Below are 21,926 nucleotides of genomic sequence, written 5' to 3'. Positions count from 1 at the left end.
GGAGAGACAAGACCCTTGCTTGCCATCTGATAGGGAAGACAGAGCCGTGTGCTGAGAAAATTCTCAGTCAGAGGGGGACATCTAGGTTTCTCAATGCAAGTCCCTCTAGTGGGGTCCCTCCCTGCTGGAAGCACCAGGATGAGTTTCTCTGGAGGGGGCTGGCTACAGTTAGGACCCCAGAGAAACCCCCCCCTTCCATTTTTACTCTCCATTCTTCAGAAAGTGGGTTTGATGTGCTAATGAGGACATCAATTATTGAACTTCATTAGCATTCATTACAATAACAAGCAAGGGAGGGGGGATCAAGGGGAACGGAGGGGGGTCTTTTGAAACTTACTGCCTTTTACTCCTCTCCTATAGGGTGGGAGGGGGAATGGGAGAGTGAGGAATGCAGGAGAGGCTTCAAGGTTCTCAGAGGCTGAGCTGTGGTCGGAAGTCTGCAGGTCTGGGGCAGAGGGAAGCAACCTCCACCTCCTCAGCTCCCCAACCCAAACCAGCCCCAGAGGCCAGGTCGCTGCCCCTGGTCACTCTCTCCCCAGAAGAGGGCTCTCCACAGCCCCCTCAGTGCCTTTGGGCCACCCTTGGTGGAGTTTGGGTGGTCCAAAGCGGGCTCATGAAATGCCCTAGCTAGACAGTAACACTCCTGGCAGGGTGCCTTCTTGAGGATTTGGGGTGGGGGACTCCAAGGTGGCAGAGTGAGCAGTTTGGGGTGTCCCAGTATCATTTTCACATCACCTTTTCCCCTGTGGCTTTCCCTAGAGGCCCATGTGCCCCTCTGCCCACCCCAGGCCCTGAGGTGGGAGATAGATGGGCCCCAGGCTGAGCAGCTGGAGTTTGTCCCCTGTGGACAGAGGAGAAAGCTGAGCCCTACCCAGATAAGAGATAAAGAGACCATGTATTTCTCATTCTCAAGGTCAAGGAGAACTTGTTGACTACACATGCACGGAAAGGCTCCTTGGAGGTCAAAAAGGGAGTAATGTCAACCCACCCATAGGCCTCTTCACTAGAATCCATCTTGGCTAAGAGGTGCACACACACACGGGAGGACCCTAAGATAAACCCAATACGGACTCAGAACCAGGCAAAGCAAGATGATTGGCCAAAGGAAACCCAGAAGAAATGCTCCATGCAAATGATTCAAACTACCATGCTGGTGTGACTCTCTCTGAGTCAGCCCGTGTGTCTGTCTACACATACTATTTTTTTTTAATTTTTTTTATATAGACAGTGAAATAGAGAGAAAGCCTTTTTTTTTTTTTTTAACTTATTTATGGCTGTGTTGGGTCTCCATTTCTGCACGAGGGCTTTCTCTAGCTGTGGCAAGTGGGGGCCACTCTTCATCGCGGTGCGCGGGCCTCTCACTGTCGTGGCCTCTCTTGTTGCGGAGCACAGGCTCCAGACACGCAGGCTCAGCAATTGTGGCTCACAGGCCTAGTCGCTCCGCGGCATGTGGGATCTTCCCAGACCAGGGCTCGAACCCGTGTCCTCTGCATCGGCAGGCAGATTCTCAACCACTGCGCCACCAGGGAAGCACCCTACACATACTCTTTTATCCTAATAAACACTTTACTTGTTTCACTAATTTTAGTCTTTGTGGGGATTCATTTCTACAAAGTCGAAGGGCCAGGGGCCTTGTCATTGGCCACTGGTCCCTGGTGGTCTAGTGGCTGGGATTCAGCACTCTCACTGCCGTGACCTGACTTCAATCTCTGGCCGGGGAACCGAGATCAGCCCCATCTCCCTCTTCCTGCCCAGATGTTTGTCCACGTGCAACCTCTGTTCCAAACAGAGGAAGGAGCAGTGAGGCTGAGAATTCTCACCTCTAGGGCGCTCCCTCAGAACCTCGCTCCTGCGGGCTCCCAGGAAAAGGCGAGCAGGATGGGTGGAGTGAGAAGGGCAAGGTGGGTGGTTACAATCCGCTGTTCCAATCCCTCAAACAAGCCAGCAGCCCCCTCCCAATCAAGCGCAATGCCAGAGATACAGGGGAGAAAGGCCAGAGGGAAGTTACTTGTTGAGGAATGAGAGTGGGGGCAGGGTGGCACCTGAGGCATCTCAGGTGGAGGCAGCTGGCACATTGCTTGTGCCCGGGCACCATGCCAGCTTCCAGAAGCAATTCTGGTCTCTCGGCTGAAGAAATAATACCTGTGTTTCCCTTGCCCTGATCAGAGGAGATGACTTCCTCAGCCTTCTCCCTACACCAGGAGCTTGGCTTTTGAGATCAGGTAGATGGGGGGAGGAGGCACCTATCTTCCCTGGGGCATGGGGCAGGGGATCGAGTGGGGTCAGTGAGGGTGGCTGGTGTCAGGCCATCTGCCCTCTGGCTCAACTTGGGCCTCAGGGGTCTTTGTTCCCGTTCAGGAGCTGTATCCCTTCTCACCCCTCCACGGACCCATGGAGGCCGCTGTCCTTCTTTGAGGAGAGGAGGCGGTCAAATGAGCTCACAGCTATGAAGTGATCAGAAATGTTTACGATATGTCTCTAACAAGTGAACTACACAAATAAAAAATGTTACCTGAATCTGATTTAATCTCCTCACTATGGGGGGGGCGTTCATGATGCAGGAGGTCACTGATGTCATATTTGGAATGATGTCATATTTGGAGTCTCTGGGGGCTAATTCACAGAGCCTCCCTCCCCAAGTCCCCGAGCCCGTGGCTTCTTGGCATCTAGTGTAAAGGCCAGAAAAACCTCCATGTGACAGGACAAGCATCTTTCCAAGCCATCTTCCAGGGGATAATGCCCAGTTCCCTAACCCTGACATAAATAACTATGTCTTTACCCTCAGCCACGTTCCTGAGCCCAGCTCTTTCTTTACTTTCTGGTCATGAGACGTGTATCAGAGTTAGGCCCCTGCTTCTGGCAGCCCACAGGGTTAGGAGATGGTGGTGGTGATAGAAAAAGAGGCTGGGAGCCTTGGAGTCAGGCAAGTCTGGGTTTGAATTTCACCTTTGCTATTCTTAGATTGGGCAAGTGGCTATGCCTCTCTGAGCTTCAACTCCTTTCTCTCTGAAACAGGGCTGAAAACAGCCACTTCCACAGGGTTGTTGAGAGGATTAAATTAGAGAATATGGGTAAAGCACGTGCTGATGCCCTTCCACTTGGGTGGGCACAGTGTGGGGAAGGGAGGAGAACTTGTCTCATGGCGGGGGACCGGAGGGGGAGGTGAGGGGCAGCATCCTGCGAGGTTGAGTTGGGGGCCTGGATGGAGGACCAGCAGCGTGAGTCCCCAGCCTCTGGGCTCTGAGAGGCTTGGGAACTGGTGTCCATGCAGCTGAGGGGAAGCCACCCCGCCCCTTGCCGACCCTTCCCCGACACAGGGCCTGCTGCCTCCCATGCCCATCCTGGGCAGGCAGCCAAGCAGGGAGCTGGATGAGTGCCCACAGCACACTCAGAGGCCAAAAGATGGGCACCATCCAGTTGGCAGAGGGAGAGGCAGCTGGCCCAGGAGGGAAGAAGTCAGGGTGCCGACTGCTGGGGTCGTGTGCCCAGACGGTGTGTCCGGGACACGGCTCTTGGCTGCCCTCATTAGCTGTCCGGCTGGAGCTGGGAAGGGGCCCTCCTCTCCTTACCCTGGCGCAGTCACCTAAGTTACTGCAACTGGAGATTAATCTCTAAGGGGCATCAGACTCGCCCTGAGCCAGGCATGTGGCTGGCTCAGGGCAGGCCAGGGGGTGGTGGCGGAGGGGCGGGAAGGAAAGTGGGAGAGCTTGGATTAAGGCTGCAGCTGGGTAGACCAGGAAGTGGGGAAACCGGTTTGTCATTTGGGCCACTTGGGGTGGGGTCTCCTCTCCTGCCTCTCTGCTTGCCTGCCATTCTACCTGGTGGCCTATAGCGAAGAGATGAGCTGTGCCCCTTTCTTGCTCATCTAAGCTGGCTTTGGGAATGCCGGGAGTAAATAAAAGGGGCAGGGGACCTTCCCCTCTCCAAGAGAAGCTTGGGAGAGAAGGGACAGGACAGAGAACTGGAGAGAGAGAGAGAGCAAGCAACCAGGACAGGAGGAGGAAGGGACAGAGTCACCCAGAGAAGTCTGTGGAGCCAACAGGTAGGCCAAGGTGGGACAGGGAGGGGGTGGGAGTGAGGCAGGGGTGGGGCAGCGCTGGCGCTCTGCAGGCTTCGGTGGAGGTGGCAATGGCGTCGCCAAGTGAGGTGTGAGAAGGGGCAGGAGCTGGAGCGCCCTCCTTTGGGGTCCTACTTAGCCGATTGGCAGACTCCCCTCACTCACAGCACGGGCCGCTGCAGTTCCAGCAGAAGCCTCCAGGAGGGGCCACAACCCGAGCTGGGGGCAAGGAGACAGCCCAGCAGGGGGCGCTGTGGGACTGGGTCCCCTTGGCTAAGCCAGGTCTAAGGAGACAGCTAGGGGGGGCGTCCCGGCAGAGGCAGAGGAGGGTCCAGACTCTCCCTACATCGTGCGGCTGTGGCTTTCGGAGGTCACCTTGGCTGAAGAGTAGTCCCCCAGTCCCTCCCTGCCCCGTCCGTCCCCGAATGCTTCTCCATCCTAAGGCGCGCACGGGCTAGGAGACCGAGAAGTTTCCGCACCCTCGAGGTGCACCCCCTCCTCCGATGCCGGCCCCCACTTCAGGCATTTGTCTCTGTCATGGCTTGAGGATTGCTCTGGGGGGAAGAAGCAGGTGCAGCGGGGAGGGGAGCGTGAGCGCGCCCCGCACCCCAGGCCCGGCTGCGCGCTGCGGGATCCCGCAGTGCAGCTGGAGGGCGCGAGGCGCCGGCCCCCTCCCCTCCCTGCTCCCCGCCACCCCGGCGGCCCTTTGTACGTTCAGGCCACACGCGCGTGCTCGCGCCGCGCGCGCTCCCGCCCGCAGTGACACACCCGCGCCGGCGCGCGCGCGCGCGCACACACACACACACTCGCTCTCGCACACTCGGTGACACGCCCGCGCGCGCGCGCACCCACACGCCCGGCCGCCGGCGCCCTCCCAGCTGGTCCACCCCGGCGGGGCCCGCGCCCCCGGCCCGCCCGCCTGGCACCGCGCCCCGGGGCTGGGGCCCAGCGAGGAGCCCGCGAGGCGGCGAGAGGGCGAGCGCCAGGCAGGCCGGCCCGGGGCCCCCGCCCCCCGCGCCCCCGCCCGATGGGGAACGCTCCGTCCCAAGGCATGTCCCTGTCTCTCTCCTTCCTAATGTGCCTCCATGCTTAAGTGGAAGGTATTTCTGTTTTCTTTGTGTGTTTTCCCCTCGGCCGGGGGCGGGGGCGCGGGCGGCGGCCGGACCGGGGAGGCGGCGGCCGACGGGGCGAGGGATGCTCGGGGCGCAGGTGTGTGGGGGGCAGGGGACCTCGGCGCTCCGGGCTTGGGAGAAGGACCGGGGCGAGAGGAGTGCTGGGACCAGAGAGGGGGTCCTGCATTGACGAGGCTGGAGACCGGGTGGGGAGGGCCTCGTGAGGCCCGGGGAAGGGGGCCCGAAGGGTTAAAATTTAAAGGGGTTTATGTGGAGGGGGGAGGGAGGGAGAAAAGAGGAAGGGGGATGGATGCTGAGGAGAGTGGGGGAGGGGAGTGGTCCATCTGAGGTGGAGGAAGAGGAGGATGCAGGGGGAGGCGAAGGGGATGGAGAAGTGGTGGGAGCATTAAAGGCCTCTTTCCCCCAGGTCCCAGAATGGGGTGCACGCCCTTGGATGGTGGTAGTAGGCGCTTTGCGCCCGCCCCCCAGGGAAGGAAGGGGATTAGTGTATTCTGGGGTTGGTTGTGTTGCCAGGATGCAAGCCTGTATTCCCCGCACCCCCCTCCCCAGGCACCTCGAGGCCCTAGCCCTGGAGACCTGGGAGCCTAGGCAGCAGTTGCAGAGACGGGGGACAAGCTCCCCGCTAGGCTGGCGGGAGGGGGAGGGGCCGTTTGATCTTAAGCCCTCCCCTTGCAGAGGCCAGAGGGCAGGGGAGGGCGCCCCCAGCTGGGGAGAGGATCTAGGGTGAATGAGGAAGTAGGGACTGCTGGAGGCTGAGCGGCAGAGGGCGGGGCTGGGGAGGGGCCGCGCTAACCCCCCCTCCCCTCCCACGCACCCCTTTGCTACGTCAGAAGCTCCCTGGCCAGCTCCGAGTCCTGTCGGTGGGGGCAGCAGGATGCTGGTGGAAGCAGAGGGGGCCGGCCGGGTGCCTCCGCAGCTCGGCTGGCAGGGCCCGGCGGGGTGTGTGCAGCTGCTGGTGCAAGCCCCCCAGCCCCACCCCTCCCCATGCAGCCCTGGCAGTGCCTCCGGCGCTTTGCCCTGGCCTGGTGGGAGAGGACAGCGGAGGGCAGCGCCCGATCTTCCAGGGAGGAGGCTGGACCGAGGGACCCCGGGGGCCGAGGGGAGCCAGGTGAGCAAGAACAGGGAGTGTGCGAGGAGGAGATCCTGGACTGCCAAATACGAGGGGACCAGGAGGTCTTGCAGCCCCCAACTTTAGGAGAAGTGGGTTCCTGGCTGGAGCTTTTCAGAAGATGTTGGAGCTACTGTTGTTTTGGGGAGGGGGAAACAGATAAGGGCTGGGAGTCGGGGGTAAATGACCAGACTTCCAGGCTTGTGGGTCTGAATATTCCTTGGTGTTGGGTTTGAGCACTTTGGGGTGGGGATAGGATGCCTTCTTTCCAACTCTGGATATCTTGGTCTGGGTGACCTTGAGCCAACTGCTTTGCTGTCTAACTCTGTGCCTCAGTTTCTCTCATTCCCTTCCCTATCCTTCTTGCTGGTCTTAAAGAATTGGTGATGCATGTGATGGAGACTGTCACTGTGAAAATGTGAGGCTTTGTAATCATTGGTGGCAGCTGTGATGGTGGTGGTTTCTGGCGTGGTTGCACGTGTCTACATATGTGGGGGGCAGTTATGGTTTCCGTGCGAGGTCTTTTGCTGGTTTTAGTTGATGTTGGGCCCACTGTGGGCAAGTGTCAAGGTCCAGCATTCATACAGGAAGGAAGGCTCCAGGCAAGCTGGGAGTTGTTGGGGCAGAGACTTAGCTGGTGGCCTAGTGTAGAAGCAAGGGATGGAGCATCAAAGGAGGGGGTTCCAAGAATAAGATTCCCCCCTCCACCCAGACTGCCGGGCACCCAGGCACCATTGGCAGCAAGTGCAAAGGCTTTGCCCTGGCTTCCTGCCACTGTGCCTTGGGGACAAGAGGGTCTTTGTCCAGTTCTTCCCCCACCCCTGCTCCTTCCGCCCTTACCATGTTGGCCAGTTCTCTGTGATGACCCTCAGGGCCGGGATGGAGATGCAGGTCACCCATGTGCTCTGGAGATCTGGAAGAAGCAACTGTGGTCTCAGGCAGTGCTGAGTGGAGCCGGGGAGCTCTTCTAGGGGAAGGGTCCCTGGGAAGGAACCACTGGGAGGTTTGCTCCCACTGCATGCTTTCTGCTTGCCTCCTTGCCTAACGCGGAGGGGATGGGGTCTGGAGTCTTCATGGCCTGATTCCTGCCGGGAATCCTGGGTTCCATGTTTCTTAAACATGTACAGGGCAGAGTTGGGTGCTGTGATGCAGAGCCTCAGATGATCTCTCTTTCTCTCTCTCTGGCCAGGGACCCACCCTGGAAAAAAGGTTTAATTAGAACCATTGATTCCTTCTTTGGCTGTGAGCATCGATCTCACCGGTGTGGTCAGAGCTGGGGGTGATGGTGGCACGGTTGCCGTCTGCCCAGTTCGAACCTTGGCTTTCTCTGACAAAACCCAAGCGTAGGAGGGAGGGGGCTAGACTCTTTGAAGTACCAGACCTGTTTTAGCCCCATCTCCACCCCAGGTTAGGTCTTGGGGAAAGAAGGGAGACGAGGTTGAGGATTTAACCTGAGGGAGCTGTGTTTGGGGTTTGAGGATCATCCTGAGTAGTGGGCCTGGGGCTCGGGAATGGAGGTGCAGCTTGGTTGGAAGGGAGACAGGAGGCCATTGGGGGCGCAGGCAGAGAGTTCAGGGGAAGGATCTGGAGCTTGCCATTAAAGTTTTGCTTTCGAGGAATCCCAAGCACTTATCTCCTCCAAGCCCTGGCAAGGAGATCCGATTTCTTCCTTAGTTTGTGTCTTCGAGGCCCAGAGAGGGACAGAGACTGTCTCAGAGGCCCAGTGGGCCTGGGTCTAGCCTTTGAGCCTGGCTACCTGACCGAGTGGCCCCTGCCCAGGCACAGGGAACGAAGGGTGAGGCTCCAGGCAGCCTCCGATCTGGTCTCTGGGTTTGGTGGGAGGTGGGGGACAGATTGTGCCCCCGCCCCAAGCCCCAGCTGCCCGTCGTGGGTGGGCTGGTGCAGGTGCAGGCTTCAATGAGCCACTCAGATGCTCTTTGAAGAATCCCTTGTTGGCTTCCTAGGGCCCATTCGAGCAAAGATAATAAAAATCTGGCCGTCAGCGGGTTTGAGGGCTGCACTTGCTTCCCCTTCTTTCATTCCCAGCTCTGAAAAGCAGAGATGAAGGCTTTGGATTTGGCTGGGAAGCAGCGCTTGCCTGCCCCGAGGGAGGGAGGGAAGGAGAGCGGGAGGGAGGACTGATTTCCTGGCAGCCGGGGGATTTGCTGGGGAGGTGGGCAGAGGGGCAGGGACCTGGTCCCCTACTCTTGCCAGACAGCCTCGGGCCTCGATGGGGCTCCTATGCCCCTCGCCCAGGCTCCAGCCTTGTCCTTCAGTTCCAGAGGCTGGGAGCCCCCCTTCGGCTCCACTGCTCCCACATTCCCCCCTCTGCTCCTCAGACTCCCCCACTTTCTTCCCCCTGGAGCCCCCCCCATCCCTGCCCCTCCATTTCTCTCCCTCTGCCCTTCCCGCTGTCTCTCCTCTTTGTCTCCCCCTTCTGCTCCTTAGTCTCCCCTTTTCTGTCTGTCTGCCCCCTCATACCTGTCTCTCTTCTTTCCTTCGCATCTGTCCTGCTTTCTAGGACTGTCTGGAAGGTTAAGAAGCCAAGTTGGTTGGAGGGAGGGGAGGAGCTGCAGCCACGGAAGGGACCGGCCTGAGTTGACTATTATGGTCTGTCAGGTGTCATAGTCATCAGGGTCCAGGCGGAAGGGGACTGCTGAGCACTTAGAGATGTGTGTGTAGTGAGGGCGCCATCCCCCTCCCCGCCCACAGCAGGCACCTTGCCCTGACATTGGGCTTCAGACCCTCAAGTTCTCCTGCCACCTTCTACTGCTTGGCTGCCGGAAACCAATGCCTCCGGCTTCTGGCCCCTCCACACCTCTGGTCACCCACTGTCCCAGGCATCATCGCCGCCCTTGCCCATGGTTCCCCCACACCCACTACCCGGGCTCACAGGGGGAAGGGAAGGGTCCAAGGGAACCCCTACAGGCCCTGTGACCCCTTCACCATCTTATAAGCCCCCCCACGTGGAAGACAAGACTGTCATGGAAAGAGCACTGGACTGAGTAAAGAGACCTCGTTAGGATCCAGCCTCAGCGCCCAAATGTCCGAATGACCTTGAGCAAGTCCCTTCCTGGCGAGGGCCTCTTTCCTCACCTGTGAAATGAGGGGGCACAGGCTGGCTCCTCTCCAAGGTCTCTTCTGACATTCCACCGTTGTTGTGTCTCTCTTCTGGGTGATTTGCATATGCTTTGCATATATCAATGGTGCCTGCTTGAAGGGGGAGGGTGCCGCCCACGGGGACCAGAGTCCCACCCACCACTCCAATTCCCCTTGCCCATTGGCCCAGGCTGTCACTGCTGGAATCTCCCAGAGGGATGGAAGCCGGGTGAGGCCTGAGAATTCCCTGGGGAGGTGGCTCCTGTGCTCCAGCCGTGCTAGAGGCAGGATGGGGGGATAGCCCTAGTGGAGGGGACCCCCTACCCTCATCACTCCTGCTCCAGAAAGTCCAAACAGGGAAACCAAGTGGGTGTGAATTCACTACAGTTGCCTGTGGCTACCACGGGGTGTGTGAAACCCCACTGAGCCTGGCAGAGGGGTCAGGGTCTGAGCACCTCTAGACGCCAGGAGCTTAGCTAGGTGTAAGAGTCCCTCCTGTGGCTTCAGCTGCCAGACAGGCGGCTTCACAGTCCAGGACAAGTCCTGCTGTCTTGTGCCCTGCCCACTTCTGCTCAGACCCCTGGGCTCTGGGTGTGTGTGGGTTGGAACTTGGACCTGAGAGATGGTCACTGAGAACAGGATCATTGCATGTCTGGGCCCTGCCTGGCCAGCACACCACAGGTGAGGCGCGGTGCTCCCTGCAAGGGTCACGGGGAGGGAGAAACTGCTGCCCTCAGTTCTGCACCCACCTCCGTCTACCCCGACTGATCTCACGGGCCTTCTCCCCTGCCGCCTGGTATGTGCTCTGTGTCTGGCACAGGGCAGTGCGCTGCACCCCAGCCCCCAACCTGCCTCATTTCCTTTCACCCCCATAATACTCATCACATGGGGCAAGACTGGGGTAAAGGTTGGCAGCCAGGAGAAGATAAGGTGGGCCACTGAGTAAGGTGAGGATTTCTGAAGACAGGAGGAAAAATCCCCTCCACCGCCATGGTGGACGGGGCCAGAGGAAACACAGCAAGAGGGATCAAGGTTAGCTTTAGTCTCAGGGAGGAACTGACCCGGGGGGCAGTTTAGTTTCCGACCACGGAATTGTTGTGAAACTTAAATGAAATAATAGATGAAAATGTCCAGCACAGTGCCTGACACATGATAAACAGTCAATAAATGGTATGGGGAGGGAATGGATGTCTCTGAACCCAGAGGAGACCCTCCCCTAACCCTGAGATGCAGGATTTTGCAGGGGATCAGGAGTCAGAAGGACAATTCCCAGAAGAGCTGTTTCTCCCACACTCAGGCGGCTGCTTCCCCACCGCAGCCCTCGTGCCCCACACACGCACTGGGCTCAGGGCCCAGCCACCCTGGGATACCCTGCCCTCATCCTCTCTGCTGCAGGTGGGCAGACAGAAGGGTTTGGAGGCGGGGAATCCTGTTCTTCTCCTCCTCCCCCTGTCTTTGCACAGGACAGCTTGAGAGGAAACAGGCCCACGCTGCAGCAGGAGGAATCGAGGTTAGATGGGAAGGAAACCTCCAGGTGCACGAAGGGTAGCTGCTCCGAGGTGGTGTTTTCACATCTCTTACCTCAGTGATAGGTGTCTGTGAGCGCAAGTCAGCTAGTGTTGTACCTAGGGGCAGGGGACTGGTTGGCATGACCTTTGAGATGACCTTTGAGCTATCGGAAGGAACTTGGTAGATCCAGTTTAATCTCTTGTGGCTGTGATGGTTGGCAGAGTGCAGGGGGCCGTGATGAAGAGGAGTTCAGAGCTGCTGGGGAAGAGGAGGTTACAGCCAAGTCAGTCTTTGATCCCCCAGGGCAGAGAAGTCAAGTGCAGGGTAAAGAGCAAGCGCTGGACTGGTGTCAGGTTGCCTGCCTCCCCTACTGCTGTGTGACATTAGGCAAGTTAGTTGCCCCCTCTGGTTTTCAGTGTCCTCGGTGTGAGAAGAGGGTGGAACTAGAGAATCTCTAAAGTCCCTTCCAGCTGTCACAGGTTCTACCCACCTCCTCTCTCCTGAGATAATATATGCCTCACCACACAGACGGTGGGAATAAATACTTCCCAGCTCCAGCTAAACCAGGAAAAATGGGGATTTGGCCCAAGAGAACACTGGTGCTTTTGTGCGCCTGCATACGCCTTACAAACAGTCCCTCCTGCTCTGAAGGCACATCTTGCCTAAATCTGTCCTCTCAGCCCAGAAGATGGATAAGTGAGAGGCTATAGGATTCAGCTACCGTCTGTTTTCCTCCCACCCCAGAAAAAAAAGGCTTTGCAGCACTCCGTTCCAACCAGGCACTATAATCCAGTCCATCTTTTCTTCTGCGGAGGCACTGCCAGCTGGTGGCTCATCTCCCCCACAACCTTTTCCTGGTTCCTGGTAGCCTCAGCCACCTGGCCCAGTTGCCTGCATATCCCGGAATGGAGTAGCATTGAGACTAGGAAGGAGCTGGGTTTTCACACGCCTGCCTTCCTCACTTCTGCCAACCTCCTCATCCCAGCACCCTGGTCTCTTTTCCACCCCAGTCACAGAGCATGCTGGAGACCCCAGACCCAGGGACCCACAGGGGGCCCCCTAGATCCAGAGACACCCCCCCAGAGTGGCCCTAAGCTGGAGATGTTTGTGCAGAGCCTAGGAGGCAGAGGGGGTGTGTGTCCTGCTGGCTCCTTCCACCCCAGGGGGGCTGATAATTGCAGACACAGCAGGCATCTGCGGCGTCACCCCAGGCACCAGCAGCTGCCTCATTGAGGAAGAATTAACGATCCCAGTTCATTGGGAAGGCATTCCACGGCTCATTGAAGCCCTTGCAGATACACCCGGGCCTCTCTGCCTCCTCTCTGGGGCTGTCCCCTGCCTAGTCCGTCCCCTCCCAGTGGCCAGGCTGGCCTGGTGAGTCCCCATTCTTGTCCCAGCCTTCTTCTAAGTTGAAAGTTGGGACTCTGAGGGAAAGCCAGGGCTGTTGGGACTGACAACGACTCTCGCTTTGCTGCCCCTGACTTTTTAGGCTCTCCCTAGCGTGGGTGCTTGGGGGGGATTTCTGGATGTTAAAACGAGAAGAGACCTTTGAGGGGCTTCCTGGAGCCTCTTCTGTGACGGAGGCGGGAGAGTAGGAAAGGGGCTCCCTGAGAGGCAGAAGTCACTTAAAGATGAAGCTTGGGAGAAGCCACTTCTCCTGAACCCAGCAGCTAATCCCCCACCCCTGATCCCTGGTCCATTTGCAGCCTAAGGTTAGAATTATCTGCTTCCCACTCCTAGGATGAGGCAGAAAGAAACTGAAGTGAACCCTTCTGCTCCACTTATTGTCCGTAAAAAATAGTTTATGCTGGAGCGTGGGATGGAAAGAGGTTAGACTTTAGGCAGAACTTCCCAGCGGGCACTGAATGGGACCCAGCCAAAGGCTGGGGAGGATGGATGGGAAGCAGTTCAGCTCAGGGGTCAAGAGCTCAGGCTCTGGAGTCGGACAGATCCGGGCTGGCATCCCAGCCCTGTGACTCACCCACTCGCTGTGTGGTTTTGGGCAAGTCACTTCACGTCTCTGAAGCTCAGTTTCCTCATCTGTAAATTGGGGCTGATAACGGTGGTTCCCTCACAAGGTGGGTACCAGGATTAAATGAGGCGGAGCTCCTGGCAGATTGTGAACTTTCACTAAGTAGTAACGTCTTTGTCTTCGTCCTCCTCCTCACTGTCCAGTTGAATGAACGAATGGGTGGCTGTTCTCCCAGGAAAAAGAGACATACCTGAGAGAGCCTCTTATCTAAAACCCAGATTCTCACCCCAGCCGGCCTGGGGCTGGGCCCCTGGAGCTGCCACTTAAGACTGGTGGTGAGAGGGGAGCTAGGCCTCTTGAGTCTTCATGCCCCCACCTGGTGCCCCTCTGTCCACCTGCCCCTTCTGTGCCCCACCCCCACCCCACTGCTTTGTCCAGGAAGCCCTCTGGGGCTGCATATGTTAGTGAACATTCTTGATCTCTTCCCCCAGTCAATGTCCCAACATCTGGGTACAACAGCTGCTTCTCCCCAGGATGCCTGTGTCTTGGGTAATCGGTGGGAAAATTGGAAACATCAGATTGGCAGGGGGCTCTGAGGATGCTTGCAGCCAGACGTGATGTGGGTGTGGATGGGTCCGAGACAGCCAGTGAGGGCTGGGCCCGAGAGGGTGCCCGGCCCACAGTGTCTCCGTGCAGGAAGGGTCCTAATGCCACGCGCCCCAGGATGAAAGGCAGCAGACAGGCGTTGGGGCACAAGGGAGGTAGAGTACAGTTAGAAGGACTTCCTGCAGAGTGAGAGCGAGGCAGCGTGACGGCCACCTGAGGGGGGCCCTGCCCTGGCAGTTTGAGGATTGGGTGAGCGTGGGGGGCAGGAGCTGGGCACAGGGCTTCGGGCAAGACCCTATCACAGCAAGAGTGTGTGCGCGCATGTCGGGTGTGAAGTACCCCTGTTTCCTCTGTTGTGGGCAGAGAAGGGGGGCCTTCCTCAGGGTTAGGGGGTGAGTGGAGCAGATGGGGGTCTCTTGGGCCGGGAGGGGGTGGTCACCAGTGCAATGAAGGCAGGCCCCTCTGACTCTGAACCCACCAGCCTTCCAGGATGAGGCGACCTTGGCTGGGGGAGGCAGATGGGGGTCTTGTGTGGGCCCCAGTAAAGAGCCTGCCCCCGTTTCTGGGAGGAGAACCAGGCCTGGCTTACTGGCTGTCTATCCTGGGGACCCCACTCTGGAGACCCCTTTGTTTTCTGTGTTGTCCTGCTGTCTGTCCTCCTGTCTGTCTCCCACCCGTGTCTCTGCCCCTTCAGCCCCTGCTCTTCCTCCCACACCCGGTGTCTGTCCTGCCTGCACCCCAGCCCTCAGTGACCCCCCAAAGGGACAACTCCTAATGCTCTGCCTTGCTCTGTCCCCGTCCCCTCCTCCCCCAAGGCCCAAGGCCCCTGCCGGGCCCCTCCCACTTTGGGAGCCCTGCCCCAGCCCCTTCCTCTCTTCAGCTCCTCTCCTCCGGCTCTGGGCATTCATTCACGACTTTCCTCCTTTCCTGTCCCTCACCCAGGGCTCCAGCGTGCAGCAGGAGGGAAGCCTCCAGGACTCTGTTCCCTCTGTTTAAAGTCTCCAGGTTGGTAAGCCAGGAGGGGGGCCTCTCCCCACCATCCTGCCACCCACTGCTCCCTAGCTGGTGCCTCTCCCCAGCCTCGAGGGCCAGAAACGGGGGAGGGGGCTATCCCTGGGGGCCCAGGCCTTTGCCAGGGGAGGGGGCAGCAGAGACCTGATTCTGGGGAGGGCACCTTGCCTGGCCGAGAATGTGTCCGTGTGTGCACGTGTGTGCATGTGAGTTAGTGTGCGCGAACAAACACGTGTGCATGTATATGTGTGTGCTGGCTGCAAAGCTCCGTGTAGTGGGGCTGGGGAGGGAGGAGGAGGCGGGAGCCCTCTGTCGAGGGGACAGACAGCCTGGGGAGAGGGGGTCAGGAGCAAGGGGCCCTTCTTATCAGGGGCAGCCCATGTTCTAGCGTCGGCCAGAGGGGGGCGATGGGACCACATCGACAGCTTTGTTTAGTTTATAGGCACTTGTAACCCTGTGGTCGCATTTCATTTATTCAATCGTTTATTCATTCATCCATCCATTCCTTCCTTCTTTCATTCAATACAGATTTATTGAACACCTTCTCTGTGCCAGGCACTGGGCTAGGCTCAGAGGCCAACAGTGACCAAGACAGCGAAGTTTCTTTCATTACTTATGTGATGAGCAGATAGAGGTTAAGGGGTTGGCTGAATTCACTGGCTGTGGGGCCTGGGGCTGTGGCCTGGCTGGCTGTCTGGAAAGGGCTGTGACCTTCTGTCCACTGATGCCCCATCCGTCCCTGCTCCCCCTGCTGGCAGCTGCTCTGCACTTCATGTCCCTGTAGAGTGTCCCCTGACCCAATGGCACTCCTCTCCTATAGTGTGTCCCTGCCAAGCAGGCAGTGACTGAGGTCCCAAGTCCCCGTGACCCTGGGGACTGTGGACAGCATTGTTGGGCCAGAGCTGGGGCCACTTCAAGAGGGCCTCTGGGAACCCGCCTCTCACTTCCGTGCCCCGGACCAGCAGCCTGGAGCACTGGACTTGAGAGTCAGTCTGATCTGGGTTCAAAGGCTCACATAAGCCATGTCCTAGCTGTGTGGCCTTGGACAAGCCGCTCTCCCTCTCTGAGCCTCAGTGTCCTTGCCTGTAAAATGGCAGCCTTGTTGAGAAGAATACAGGAAAAGCAGCAGCAGCTGGACCAGAGCCCAGCCCACAGCAGGGGATGCCCAATTGCTGGTTCCCTTTCTGCACCTCCCCCGGCCCCTCCCTGGGGCTGGGCAGGCTGTGCCCTGGGTACTGTCTGTGTGCTGCCCCTGACCGCCCTCGGGAGAGGGGCCGCAGAGTTCCTGCCTTGGCTGTTTGCAGGCTGCACATCCTCCAGCCCTTCTCCAGCTCTCTGGAGGATGCTTCGGCCCCAATCCGGGCGGGCAGATGGGGGAGGCAGCCCTCCTTGCCACTGTGGCTGCCGACGCCTTGATGGCTTTTTAATAACTTTGCTCGGAGACAATCTGTAGAGTGCTCGTTTGTCTGCCTCTTAATTAAAATTACCATTTTCCTAAAAGAGCAACGATGCCGCTCTCCTCCCTACCCCCCCACCCTCCTCGGTGGTTGCTGCCAGGAGAAGGCAGGAGTGACTTGAAACTGCAGGCTTTCCCCTCGACCCAGGTCCTGGTCACACAGGCCACCCCCCCTTCCCCACACAAATGGCAGAGGGGCCGAGGCTCAGGGGCAGGGAACCAGGGAGGGGGCCTGAATGCCCTCCTCTTTCACTTACCCTCTTCTGGAATACTCCCAGAGGCAGGGAGCTCAGTCCTATCCCAGACTTACTTTTCACATCTGTAAAGAGCCAGAGTGGGGCTGTGTTCCTCTCCGTGGGGCCAAGGAAGTGACTCAGTGACTTAGTTGGGACAGCAGATGCTGCTTGTGAGGCAAGGGAACATGGTCTTACATCGTAGCTCCACCAACAAGACCCACCTAGGAAATGTTCTGGAGGAGAGGGAGGCGCTGCAGCCTGGGGCCCGGAGATCCAGCACTAGGAAGGACCCCTTGAGATGCCTCTGTCTCCATCAGCTCCCAGTGGGCCTCCCCTTTCCCTCCGTGACCCTCTGTTTCTGTGCCTCCTCTTCCAGGAACACCCTCCCTTTGTCACCTCCCACTTCTGCTCCTCCCTGAAGTGCCCCTCCCTGACCACCTCCAGGCTCGCCCCTCTGAGCTCCCATGGCTCTGTCAAATCTCTCGTGGCATCGGTTCTGGACATCACTGAGCCTACTAGTTCACGTTTGCTTTTGGGGCAGCAAACTCAGTGCTTTCAGGGGCTGGAAAGGAGTGAAGCAGTGGATGAGGGCAATAGGGAATGGTGAGGACTGCGGTGAGGAGTAGAGTGCCTGTGTTCCTTAAAGGCACTAAAATGCAAAGAAACAAAACAAAGCACCACCAGCTAAACAAAATGCCTGTGCCCCAGTATGGCCCCAGCGTGGTCTTTGCTAAACTGCAATTCATTTATCTTGGCATCCTCATATTGCCCAGTGCATAGTAGGTGTGTACTCGTTGTTTGTTGAGTGAATACGTGATCGTCCATATGTCAGGCACTGTGCTAGATACTTTACATATTTATTTCTTCCCCTCTTCCCAAGGTAAGCACTATTTCCCCCATTTTGCCATTAGAGAAACTGACATCCAGAAAAGTAAAATGACTTGTTCAAAGTCACACTTATGGGAAGGGGCATTTTTTGATTTGAGCCTTGGCGTGCTGTGTCCTTCTTGCTCTGTTTGGTCATGGGCATGCCTATGTGTGACACAGGGCACATGCATTCAGTACCTGGCCTGGCTAACAGCGAGCACTGGTGTGGCTAGTGGCCACCTTGTTGACATGCGTTGTGCACCTGTGGGGAGGTAGGGTTGAAGGAAGTGAGGGCTGCAGAGGCGGGGAGGGAGCAGACGCCCCTCATCCCAGCACACCCCTCCTCCACCAGCTTCCGGTCCCATCCCAGCCGCCTGGGGAATGGCGGCGTGGTGACAGGTGCCGAGCTGCCGAGATGACAGCACTGCTGATTCCCCCATAATTACTGTCTGATGAGATGCCAGAATTAGCCACCATGTGAGCTTGGGATGCAGATATGGGGCAGAGTGCTGGGAAGCAGCTGGGGGTAAGGGAGCCTCTCCTTCCAGTGCTGGGGCCCTCTGGCAGTAGGGCAGAGTTTGGTGAGGAGGAAGTAGGTTAACACGGAGGAAGCACTGTGTGCTTAATATGCATCAGATGTTATCGTGTGGGCTGTGGTTTTCCAGTTCTCAGAGTGGCTGGACACACCCCTGAGATGGCTGGCTTCCAGACAGGTTATCAAGGGCCTCAGGCCACTAAGCAGAGAATTATGGGCAGAGCAGGCTGCCCACTCAGATTTCTGGGCAAACGCTTTGGTGCCTGTAGCTGGGATATGCCTGGCTGGGGCTGTCAGGGCATAGTTGCTAGGAAGGGGCTAAGACCCAGAGCAGACTCCTGGAATCACATTAGCATGGCCAGGCAGCAGAGGGCAGAGGGAAGTGCCTAGAAGGAGCCGGCAGGTTGAGCTAACCTTGCCAGGAGTGTCGTCTATCCCAGGCAGGAGGAGACAAGTTGGCCCTGAGGCCCGAGGTCAGGGGAGGCCTGAGAGTTGGGAGCAGGAGGTAAGGAAGGTACGTTCTGGTCCCAGAGCAGGGCTGAGTGTGCCCTGACATTTGTTTCCCCTGGCACACATGCTGGGGGCAAGAGGAGGGCTGGTGAGAGCAGAGGCAGAGAGGGGTCATCTGGGCTGCTCAGACCTTATCTGAACCATTGGAGCAGTTTTGAAGGCCACCAGCTAAAAGCGGTGGTGACAACATGGGGCTGACCCAACAGAGGGCAGTGCACATGGCCCGGGGCTGAAGCCAGGCCACAGAAGGAAGGACTTGAGGTGTTGGGCTCAGGAGAGAAGATTCGGGTTCAGGAGCCTTCATTCTGCCCTGAAGGGAGAAGTAATCATGCCCTGCCCCTGGACCCCTCTGAGGGCCATGGGCACAGACTCTGGCTCTTTTTAAGGAAGGAGGAGTTCCACAAGGTAATTGGTGCCTTAGATGTAATGAGCTGTCTGTTTCTGGAGGAATCCAAGTCCTGGCTGGATGGCATTCCTGAAATAGGACTTGCAGTTCTGTGTCGGCACAGCCTGTGGCAGGGGCTGGGAGGACTCAGTACCAAACTAAGGTGTGAGGGGAGGGCTGTGGAAAGGCAGGACCCCCTTCCCAGCCTGGGCTTCTGTGGCCCTGGGGCAGCTCTGCTCCCTGCCCCTCCTTCTCTCTCAGCCACGCCCTGGGGAAGGGTCCCCACTCTTCCGGTGTGAGGTCTCCCCAAAAAGGATGGGGTTGAGAGTCTCTGCGCTTCTCTGGGGAGGGGCCTGTTCGAGTGTTCCCTTCTTAGGGAGTTGCACAGACTGAGGGGACGTAAGGGGCTCTGGCCCAGTGGCTCAAAGACTCAGGGATGCCTTGGTGGCAGAATCAGCGTCTTCCTCAGGGGTAACAGGGTGTAGAGGAGAGAAAGGGGATCCGGGCTGAGAACCCCACAGTCGAGACCAGGCTTCTCCACTTGCCAACTCTGACCATGGACAAGTCACCCCTTCTTGAGCCTCTGCTTTCTCACCTGTAAAATGGGGGAGAGCAACCTCACGAGGTGACTCTGAAAACTGAATGAATAGAGGCTGTCAGAGCCCCGTGTGGGCTGTCACGAGAGTGTGCTTGGTTGAGGGGTGGGTATCAAGAGTGCTGTCATTCATGGCTGGTCCGTTTTCCCCACAGCATCCAGCAAGCCTGGTGCTGAGTTTAGATCCCATCACTCCAGATGGATGGATGGATTTAACTGAGACGAGAAGGTTGGAGTCTTCAAGTCTTTTGCAGAGGGAAGGGGAGACTGTTTATTTCTCCCCTGCCTTCCAGCTCGTGCTCCACCTTCCCGGGTCCTGCTCTGGTGGGACAGTTCAGGTTAGGCAACAGGGAGAACTGAAAGATGCCCCTGGAATCTGATCAGGCTTCCCAGGTCAGTCTGGACCCAGCAGTCAGGCAGGAAACTCTGAGTCTCCTCCTGCCTTCTCTGGGCTCCCCCATCTTCCATCCTCCAGAGTCTCTCCTGGTGCTAACCTTAGCATCCCTAGGGAGGGAACATAATGGGACGCAGATTTGGCTGTTTGTTCCTGGTTGGCTTGCAGGGCAGTAGAGTAATTGACCTGTGAGGTGAGGGCTGAAACTCGCAGCCCAGAAGCCCCGTCCTTCACCCTCCGGCAGCAGGTGGAAGGGGGTCCAAGGCCCGCCGGCCCCTTGTCCTGGTGCAGGAGGCTGAGCACCTGTAGAGGGAGACAAGGGCTGGGGGTGCGAGGTCCAGGAGGGGCATCTCAGTCCTTGGCATTGCCTGGTTGGGTAAGCATTGGTGAGAGTGGAGTGGCCTGTATTTGTAGACAAAAATGTAAATGCTTTAGCAAGGAGACCCTGAACTTGACAAAGCAGGAGAGGGGCCAAGAAGTTGCCTCTCTGAGAAGGGGTAGCTGGACTCAGCATGGGCAAGTGGGGTCCCCAATGTCTTTCACTCCAAGCTGGAGATGCATCGAGCTGGCACCTGAGGGAACCCCCAGATGCACTGCAATCTGTTGAGGGGCTGTAAACATATATGATGTGTGTGCATGGGCACAGCACCCTGTCTGGCCACGTAGCATCCAAGGTGGCATCTCTGCAGTGACCCAGTCCCAGCTGGGCCCATGTTGATGCCTGTGGTGGGTGCAGGGGAGGCCTTCGTGACTGGGCACACGTTCGTGAGCCTGTGCTGGGCACTTGGGCGTGTACCATGGGGGCACGGGCATGACGATAGAAGTGGGATGAGCAGAAGCGCGGTGGCCTGTGCCTGGAGTCTGGAGGCACCAGGACCCCGATCGTCCTGGTGTCGGAGGGAGCTGTCTGGGTGCTGGGCTGTGGGCCTGGGAAGAGCCTCCTCGAGAGAGCCTGACCCCATGAAGGGCGATGTCTCAGAGGAGGGTGTGGAGGGGTACAGCAGGGCTGAGGCTCCTGTCCAACATTTGTGAGGCCCTCGATGAATCCTGGGTGTTGACAACACTTCCCTGTGGGGAGGTGGGGTGATGGGTGGGGCTTCCACCCCTCACCTCCAAGAGATTGGGGTCCCTCCCCCTGGCAACAGGATGCCTCCCTCTGGGCTTGCTTTCAGCCTGAGGCAGCTATAGGGGCGTGGAGAGGGTCCCTTTGCCCACACCTGCTGCCCTGGCCTTGGCACCCTGAGGCTCGAGTGCCCCCGAGGAGAGGCGGCTCACTGGCAGCCGCCCCTGAGCAGTGGCAGAGCTGGGAGGACAGGCGTCAGCCCCCCTCCCTTCCCATCCTCTCCTTCCCTTCCTCCCAGCCTGTGTTCCTCTCCGCTGCCTCTCCAAGGAGATGTGGGGCTGACAGGACACCTTCCCTGGGCACGTGACGGTCGGGTGGAGACGCCAGGCGGGAGTTAGCTTGTTAGCGAGGGCTGTGTGGGCACACGCCAGGGCTGTTCCCAGCTTTTCCAGCGACGGCTTCAGACTGGGGGTGATGTGCTCCCCTCTGCATCCCCGCCCCCGCCCTTCCTGGGGAAGCCAATTAGCCAGATCTTCATTAGTGGCTCAAAATCCAAACCCTACCATCCTGGGTTTGAGAAAACTCTGACTGTGGAGTGAAAGGAAATCAGGCGATTGGGCAGATCAGGAAGGAGCTGTCCCCCACCCGTTCCCTAGGCCGGTGTCTTCCTGCAGTGTACAACCCTCACGCCTGTTATTAGTTTAAAAAAAAACAAATGAAAGGACTGAAGCTCAGAGAGGCTGCTGCCCTGCTCAAGGTTACACAGCTAGACAGTGGCAGAGCTGGGTTTGAACAGAGCTTTCTCACCTCCAAGTTGAGTGATTTTTGGTAATGCCATAGCTTTGCCGGCAGTGGGGGGAGGGTTGCAGGGAGAAGAGGGAGGGTCGTATATCTGAAATTCTGGGCAAGAGGCTGGCTTGTTGGCCCTTTCGCAGGAGAGGTGGGTCTTGTCTGAGGAGTATGGTCCGGACCCCACGTGGGGACCCTGGTTTCTGTGTGGCAAGCAGCCACTGGGCTGGGGCGGGCGCCTGGGGGTGCAGCTGGCCTGTGACCCACAGCTCTTCTCTCTTTGGGGCCGAGGGTGCTGCGGCATCTTCCACCCCTCTTCTGATTCCTCCTAAGGAGGTTGTTAGTCTCTGCCCGCCTGGGGCCTGGAGAGGGGCTCCCCTGGCAATTGCTTTCTGGGAAGTGGCAGACAGGTGTGGACAAGTCCTTGTCCCTGGGGACCAGGGGGCCAGGGTTCCATTTCTGGCTCTGCTTCCAGCTCCCGTATGAATCGGTTCGCTCTCTGGGCCTCCGTTTCCTTCCCCGTGAAAGGCATTTGGCTGGAGGGAAAGCAGACGCAGGCAAGGCTTAGCCAAACGGTCTTGAGACATCACTCCTCTTTGCC

The 21,926-nt window shown here is 58.2% G+C and overlaps 1 protein-coding gene across 15 annotated transcripts in view; it reads left to right on the top strand.

Annotated features, from left to right (window-relative positions):
• Positions 1–3,772: 3,772 nt before the first annotated feature.
• Positions 3,773–21,926, top strand: part of SRCIN1 (SRC kinase signaling inhibitor 1) — a 70,160-nt gene continuing 52,006 nt past the window's right edge. For 5 of the 15 annotated variants that reach the window (XM_082440568.1, XM_082440567.1, XM_082440564.1 and 2 more), the window contains exons 1-2: positions 3,775–4,042; positions 14,427–14,489. In XM_082440568.1, coding sequence (XP_082296694.1) covers positions 3,883–4,042; positions 14,427–14,489 — 223 coding nt within the window. In that variant the 5' untranslated portion in view covers positions 3,775–3,882. Of the gene's footprint in view, positions 4,043–4,942; positions 5,107–6,056; positions 6,299–14,426; positions 14,490–21,926 lie in introns of those variants that run through there. The other 10 variants (XM_082440559.1, XM_082440570.1, XR_014257360.1 and 7 more) reach the window with 9 other exon arrangements.

This window comes from Balaenoptera physalus, assembly GCF_965194825.1.
Source record: "Balaenoptera physalus genome assembly, chromosome: 20".
NCBI classification, from domain to species: Eukaryota; Metazoa; Chordata; class Mammalia; order Artiodactyla; family Balaenopteridae; genus Balaenoptera; species Balaenoptera physalus.
The sequence above is the reverse complement of the archived record's forward strand: the minus strand, read 5'-3'. Positions and strand labels throughout refer to the sequence as shown.